Here is a 7,780-nt window from a genome sequence, read left to right as displayed (position 1 = left end):
GGTCTTTGTGTGATTTTCAAATGTTGGGGTTTTTTTTTTAAAAAAAAATTTTTGATTTATTTTTTTTTGAATTTCTGACATTTTTTTTTTTCTTCAGAGTGAAAAAATTTTAGAGAGAGATTATGTTGGTTGTGAAATGACTTGTAAGTTTCGTAAGTTAGTTTCACGAGTATTTATATACGAGGGGCAAATAAGAAAATTCAAGTGAAAAATGGAAGCGTCACCTTATAATTTGCGAACGACGTTAACAACACCCTTTATAAACCAATATGATATACAAATCATTTAAGCATTTTCTATGAAAATCGTTCATGGAACTAGCCCAAAATCTACCTCCACTCCATTTCAAATTGAATTGAATAAACCAAAAGGTTTAAACTTTAAGCCCATCATAAAACAAACAAACTACAGTCTGTATTACAACTTTCTATTACTCTCTTCACCTCCTTCGTCTTCTCTCTCTTTCTCCTCAACAATGGACCCAAACTCCATTGCAATGGCGAAACAAAGATGGGAATTAGAGAACAACATCCAAACTCTCGAAACAACCGACCCCACCGCTACAACCCCAACAACAATCCCAACAGAACCAACCCCATCTTCCTCATCTTCCACCACCGCAACTTCCGACGCTCCCGACGCCATTTTCTTCTACGACGAAGCAGCACAGACCAAATTCCAGCAGGATAAACCATGGGTTAATGACCCGCATTACTTTAAACGGGTTAAGATCTCGGCGCTCGCGTTGTTGAAGATGGTGGTTCACGCTCGTTCTGGGGGTACGATTGAAGTTATGGGGTTGATGCAGGGGAAAACTGATGGTGATGCGATTATTGTTTTGGATGCTTTTGCTTTGCCTGTTGAAGGTACTGAAACTAGGGTTAATGCTCAAGCTGATGCTTATGAGTATATGGTTGAATATTCTCAGACTAATAAGCAGGTATTTTACCCTAATTTTGAATTTGATTTTTATTTTTATTGGAAGGAAGAGTTAATTTTGATGCGGTTGTTTTTAGGGTTTATTGATTTTTGGGGAAGAAGGGTTTGATCATTGTTTTGAATTTCCTCTTTTCTGGTGTTTTTTTTTTTATTTTTTTATTTTTATTTAATGAAAGGTGAAATTTTCTGTGTTTTCGATGTGAAATTAATCTTGCTATTGATTGAACCCTAATTTTTATTGCTCATTGATCAGGGGTTTTGGGGACTGGGTAAAAAAACCCTAATTTGATGTTTGATTTTGCGAAAGTGTTGAACCCTAGACTTGAGTTCTTTATTTTGATTTCAATTTATGATTCTTGGGGGTAATTTGAAGGTTTTTGAGGTTTTCTGTATAATGTAGTAGTATGAAGCTTTGACGTTTGAGTGATTTGTTGTCTATTTGGTTGCAATTTTTATGGGAATAATGGGTTACAGTTTTGTCTTTGTGTGGGAATGTAATTCATGCGATGAATTGGTTTGAAGGGGAGAAGTGGTTCACCTCGAAAGAGTTGACACTTTCGTTGCACTTATGTGGTACACTCTGTTTTTTTAGGCTTTCAGCATTTTAACGAATTTTATCGGAAGTATGTTGATATTTCTTTTGAATAGGAAAGTAGGGGGATGGTAGAAGGGAGAGGAGTATATTGGCAGCTGTGAGAAGGATTATGATGAAGAGTGGTCATAGTAAATGATGTGATGTTTTTGTTTTAAGGGAATTTCTGTGTTTTTGTTGTGAATATAATTTTGATGTTGATAGAACCCTAGTATTTTGTTGCTCATTGATCAAGGGTTTGGAGAATCTGATGTTTGATTTTGCAAAAAGCATTGAATCCTGGACTTGAGTTCTTTCTTTTGATTTCAATTTATGATACTTGAGGGTAATTTGAAAGGTTTTTGTGGTTTTCAGTAAAATGATGTAGTTTTGAGTTTTGAGTAATTTGTTGTCTATTTGGTTGCAATTTTTATGCGATTAATGGGTTACGGTTTTGTCTGTGTGAACATAATTCATGTGATTAATTGGTTTGAAGGGGAGAAGGATTACTCTGGTTCACCTCACAAGAGTAGACACATTTGTTTCACTTAGCTAGTGCAGATTTCTAGTCTTTTAGTGAATTCTTATCGAAATATATTGACATTTCTTTTGAATAAGGAATTAGGGCGGTGGTAGAAGGGAGAGGAGTATTTTGGCAGCTGTGAGCAGGATGCTAATGAAGAGTGGCCATAGTAATCAGTAAATGTTGTGATGTGTTGTTGAATGAGAATTAGTTTTGGCATTTACATTGATGCTAGCTGTTTTGAGAGTGGATTAATTTTATTTTATTTTTTGTTGTTGGTGTTGTTGTTGAAGGAAAAACTTCTGTTTTCTTAATTTGGTTCATTTTACTTATTGTAGCACTACAGAGATGTGCATTTGCATTGAGTTAACTTATTTTCTCTAATCAACTACAGTATTTGTTTTCTCTTAGGTGCTTAATTGTATTATCTAGAAGCTACACAATTTCTTCAATAAGTCCCCATTCTGCTAATCTTATTTTGATTCACTGTAATTCAGACAATATAAGTTCAAATTAGTTCAGACAAAAGCTCAAAGAAATTCAGACAAAATTATTTCAGTCAAAATAAGTTCACATAATTATAGACAAAATAAGTTTTTACCAGGCAATTACACACACGAAGACAAAAAATTCAATGTAAGTTTTTTACCAAGACAATTAAGTTTAGATAAGATCAAATAATTTTCAAATACGGTAAGTTTTAACATAAAAAGTTGAAAAGAACATGGTCTAATTATCATCAAATTACGTGATGTTCATTCTATGTGATTTCTTTGTGCAACACATTGCTTTAAAATTTTTGCACATTTGTCCTCCTAGTTTCTTATATTAATGGGTGGTTGCTATATGCCTTGTTCTTGAAAATTTTGGATGGCTTGCTCTTCTTTTATACTACGTATATCAATGTTATTAACTTTAACTTTATATAAGAGAAAGTGTTATCATTATACTCTTTCTTGGCTATTTGTTAATCTATTTATTTCTATTTCACACTAAATCATTTAATTAAGCATATTCTTGGTCAAAATTCAAAACGACAATCAACCCTTTTCTTTGTTGGACCCTAATGTTTCGTGCCATTATTATGTCTGCTGCTGCTACTGAGTCAGTGATGCTCATGCAAACATTGGTTGTTTAGGCAGGACGTCTGGAAAATGTGGTTGGTTGGTACCACTCTCATCCTGGTTATGGTTGCTGGCTTTCGGGTATTGATGTTTCAACACAAATGCTCAATCAACAATTCCAGGAGCCCTTTCTGGCTGTTGTTATTGATCCAACTAGGACTGTTTCTGCTGGAAAAGTTGAAATTGGTGCTTTCAGGACATATCCAGAAGGATACAAGCCACCAGACGACCCTATCTCAGAGTATCAGACAATTCCATTAAACAAGATTGAAGACTTTGGAGTACACTGTAGACAGGTCTCTTACAAGCCTCTGCTGCTTTGCTGCAACTTTTGATATTATTGGGTGCTTGATTTCCTCTTCCTCATTTTGTATTTTTCCTACTTGGCAGTACTACTCACTGGACATCACATATTTTAAGTCTTCACTTGATTGCCATCTGTTGGATCTTCTGTGGAATAAATATTGGGTGAATACTCTTTCCTCATCTCCTTTGCTGGGAAATGGAGACTATGTTGCTGGGCAAATCTCAGATCTAGGTAATCTATCTAGCTTAGATTATTGTTCTGATCATTAATTTTGTTTCAAGTAAAAACCAGAATTGAAGTTGTTGAGCATCTGAATAAGTAGCTTCCTTTTGCCATTTTCTTTGATAGTATGATATCTGAACCTTACCACTTGCTTTTCACTTCATAATCAGTAACTTCATGATTGTGCAGCTGAGAAGTTGGAGCAGGCTGAGAATCAAATGGGCCATACACGATTTGGGTCTATAATCACTTCTCAAAGAAAGAAAGAGGTCAGCAGCTGGAGTGAATTTTTTTATGTTTTTTTTCCTGCAGATAATTGATTGAATTGCTTGGTTTATCTACATGGTTTCTCTACTTTTTTAAATTTCCATCTGTTTTACTGCTTTCAACGTTTTTTTTTTTTTTTTTTTTTTTGGGGAGGGGTGGGTGGTCTTTAGTCTTGGCTTAGGTGTCCATTATTGCTAAGAGCATTCGTCTTTTACAGTGGCTATAGAAGTACACATTGATCAAAGAACAGGTATATGATGCTGCACATGTACATCAACTCACAATTTTAAAGAATATGCAACACTAAAGTGACTTATTGATTTGTAAAATTAGTAAAAACTCTTAAGTAGTTAGTCTTGTCTCTTCTATGTTTTTTTCTGGAAGTAATGTGCAATGAATGTTAGTTCTTCCTTCTGTCCCTTAGCCTTACAAGTCATCTCAATCAATGATACTTGAAGTGCTTTGGATTTTAGGTTCCATCCAGGTATAATAGAAAGGGGGGAGGGGTGGGATTGAATTTGTGGCGGAATTGGAGTTTTTTTTTTTTTTCTAAAAGCTTGAGAAATTTCAACTTGCTTATACCTAATTTGTTAATGGTATGTCCCATACTGAAAGTAAATACGTTTTAACTTGCTTATACCTAATTTGTTAATGGTATGTCCCATACTGAAAGTAAATACGTTTTTGAGTGTTTTGGATATGTGTTGGTTCAGCAGTCTGCGTGATACTTTTGGCAGTGTGGTTTTTCCTTTTTGCTGTGATCTGTTTTACAGGTAGTAATTTTCAGCACATACATAAATTAGATTTACTGTAGTTTTTTTTTAATAGGGAATGCTGTTTTCTCTAGATTAGTTATGGTTAGCCCTTCTTGCTTTAGCTTTAGAAGACCAATGCCGTATGGCTATTTTTCTGCTTCTTTCTCTTGCACTTTTTCTCTGTGGACTGTGTAGGTTTAGAATAGTTACACCAAAAAGATTATGAAGCTTAGAATGGCTAGGTTTGAACCGGATTTTCTTTAACGGAATTTAACATACTTGATGTATTTTTTCCATTGCTGCACTCTACCATTTCTATATTTTGATGCTCAGTGGAGGTCATCATGACTTGCAGCCTGCTTGGTTCAACTAACTCTTGCATAAATGTATGCTTACATTAGATTAATTGAATACTCTTTCATAGAATGTATCATCTTCACACAATATCTACTTTGTCACCTTATTTCCTGAAATGTACAGATGGTTTCAGAAATATAAGGTCATGCTTGTTTTTGCTATCTTTTTTTTTTCTTTTTCCCTTGCTTTCCTTGACAATACGTTTGTCATCTCACTTGATGAAATAGTGCCAAGTAATTAAGCTGATGGATTTGATAGTCTGTTTTGTCCTTGACTTTAAAAAAATAATAAAAAAAAAAAAAAGGCCAGTGAACAGTTAATTGTGTGAATTTGAACATTTGATGCTCATTCAAAATTTGATGGCAAAGGTATGACTGCATACCCACCTAAGTGTTAGACCTAGCAATTCCAGATTGAACCGTTAAGTGTCCATATCGATGTTGGGGTGTTGAGGATCTTCTGATCCAGCATGGTATTTGAGGTGAAGGGTCCGAGTAACAAGTTTGGGAATGAGGAGTCTTGGATTTTCACATGGTAAACTTGGAATCTGAATGTTTGAAGTTTTGAGTTTAGGACTATTAATTTATGTCACATTCAATCATCAGTGTGGGTTTATGAGATGACTTGATGATTTACATAGGAAATAGGGATGGACTAGAAGTGAATCGGAATACTGAAGTCTTGGTTATAACACAATTAAGCCTTTTGTCCACCCATTGTTTTTTGGCTTAGCAAGGTTTTTCTAAGGTTGGTCTTATAACCTGTAGGTTGCCTGGTGGTTTGATTACCTAAAGGCTTAGATCTTTGAATGGGATGGGCTAACTGAGAATATAAAGGCTGTTATAGATATTCATGAGAAGCTTCACATTGGTCTTCTTGTAAATTTAGGTTAAGAGAATTGCTTGTGGATTCATTATTCTCTTTATCTCTCTTTGGCATTTTTCCTCGAGATGTTCTAATTTTTCACTCAACTAGCTGATTCTGGCATAAAGTTTCTGAAGTCTTACCAGAAATTGTGTGGTGTTTGTAGGTTTCTTTCACCTTTAAAAGAAATTGCCTTGATCATATATGTTTCTCTCTTTCTTTCACCAGTTCTCTCTTTGGAAAAGCAGATTTGCATTGAGTATAATAACCAGCTACTCCTGATGCTCATGTCTTTTGCTTTATGCTCCAGCAGAATATAAAAGCTGTAGGCACTTTTATTTGATCAGCCTGATGACAAACACTACAATACTCACATGCATCCCCCTCTATTAAGAGCTGCAAAAATGCATCCTTATGTTACGCCATTGTGCATCCTTATGTTACGCCATTTGGTCACTTTAATGTTTGTGCTAACCTGAAGTCTAGGTCAATCTGCATTAATTTCTTGGATTTTATGTAGTATTTCAATCTTGAATCTGCAACCCTGCTAACATGTTCCCTTTGTTTGGATGTATGTGGAGCTTTATATGTATCTCACTGAATGCCATTCTTGCTATGTCAAGTAGAGCTTGAAATTTATCAGTTATGGGCTCTCTAACACTAGTTTCTCTATCTTCAAAGGGATGATCTAGTTATCTCCAAATGATTAGAAAGTTTTATTCTGTAACTTTTTTTTTTTTTTTTTTTTTGACAACAATTCTGTAACTTAAATGGGATGATCTAGTTATCATTAAAAGATGAGAAAGTTTGTTTTCTCTAACTTCATTGGGATGATCTAGTTTTCATTAAAAGATGGAGAAAGTTTGTTTTCTCTAACGTCATTGGGATGATCTAGTTATCTTCAGAAGACGAGAAAGTTTGTTCTTTGTACTGCTGCAATCTTTAGCCTATATAGTAGGATGTCTGCAATTATGGCCAACATTGCTTACTTTCTCCATCAGATATGATCTGAATTACATTTTTTTTTTTACTTTAATTGCAGGAAGAGCCGGCACTTGCCAAGATTACTCGTGACAGTACAAAGATAACGGTTGAACAAGTTCATGGTCTGATGTCGCAGGTATATGGCTAATTTTGTTTGTGATGCACTAGTGCTTATAGCTTTCCACTAGTGTATCTCTAGTCATGTGATGGCCAATGTTTTAAATCTGGTTTCACTCGCCTATTACTTTATGGCTCTTGTTTCCCTCTCACAGGTCATTAAAGACATACTTTTCAATTCTGTCCGGCCAGATCGGTCCCAGGCAGAGTCATCAGAGCCCGAACCAATGGTTGAGGCATGAGTATGGTATGCATCCCATGCAAGTCCTGGAGTTTTATATAAGCTGAGGGTTTTCTTTTGAACATTTTAGATGTAAATCCCTTGTTGATTTTTGAGCACTCATACAAACTTTAGGCTTCTTATACAATGAGTGACTGCGGATCTTGTAGTCATTAATTAAAGGGTTTAATGCTTAAAATCATTCCATGTGTGATATTACTTGAATCTGGTATGAACCTTACATGCTTGTTCACGGTTTTGCCGACTGATAAAAGGTTCGCCGTCTTTGTGTTCTTCCATCAGCCTGTTTTATCCATTCTCTGTTGCAAAAGCTACAATGGTACTATTGTAGACTATATTCTTTTCCTCAGATTTCCCCAGTGCCTTGGGATATCAAAGCATATTGTTAAAGGTGAGTAAAGAGCTAGTTATGGGCCCTTTGATTGAGGCTGAGAATACGGGTTAGAGGAAAAAGGCTTATTCCATTGTTTTGGCCTTTTGCTTCTTTTGCTTTTGATATCCTCTTCATC

General features: G+C 35.3%; 1 protein-coding gene across 1 annotated transcript; it reads left to right on the top strand.

Annotated features, from left to right (window-relative positions):
* The first annotated feature begins 286 nt into the window (after positions 1-286).
* LOC110710151 (COP9 signalosome complex subunit 5a-like) lies at positions 287-7,549 on the top strand. The gene is made up of 6 exons (XM_021888409.1): positions 287-940; positions 3,172-3,453; positions 3,548-3,695; positions 3,876-3,955; positions 6,972-7,049; positions 7,186-7,549. Exons 1-6 carry the CDS (start codon positions 299-301, stop codon positions 7,270-7,272), a joined length of 1,317 nt encoding a protein of 438 aa, XP_021744101.1. The 5' UTR covers positions 287-298; the 3' UTR covers positions 7,273-7,549.
* Positions 7,550-7,780: the final 231 nt, after the last annotated feature.

Source organism: Chenopodium quinoa, unplaced genomic scaffold (assembly GCF_001683475.1).
Source record: "Chenopodium quinoa cultivar QQ74 unplaced genomic scaffold, ASM168347v1, whole genome shotgun sequence".
NCBI lineage: Eukaryota > Viridiplantae > Streptophyta > Magnoliopsida > Caryophyllales > Amaranthaceae > Chenopodium > Chenopodium quinoa.
Note: the sequence above shows the minus strand (reverse complement) of the source record. Positions and strands in the feature narration are given on the sequence as shown.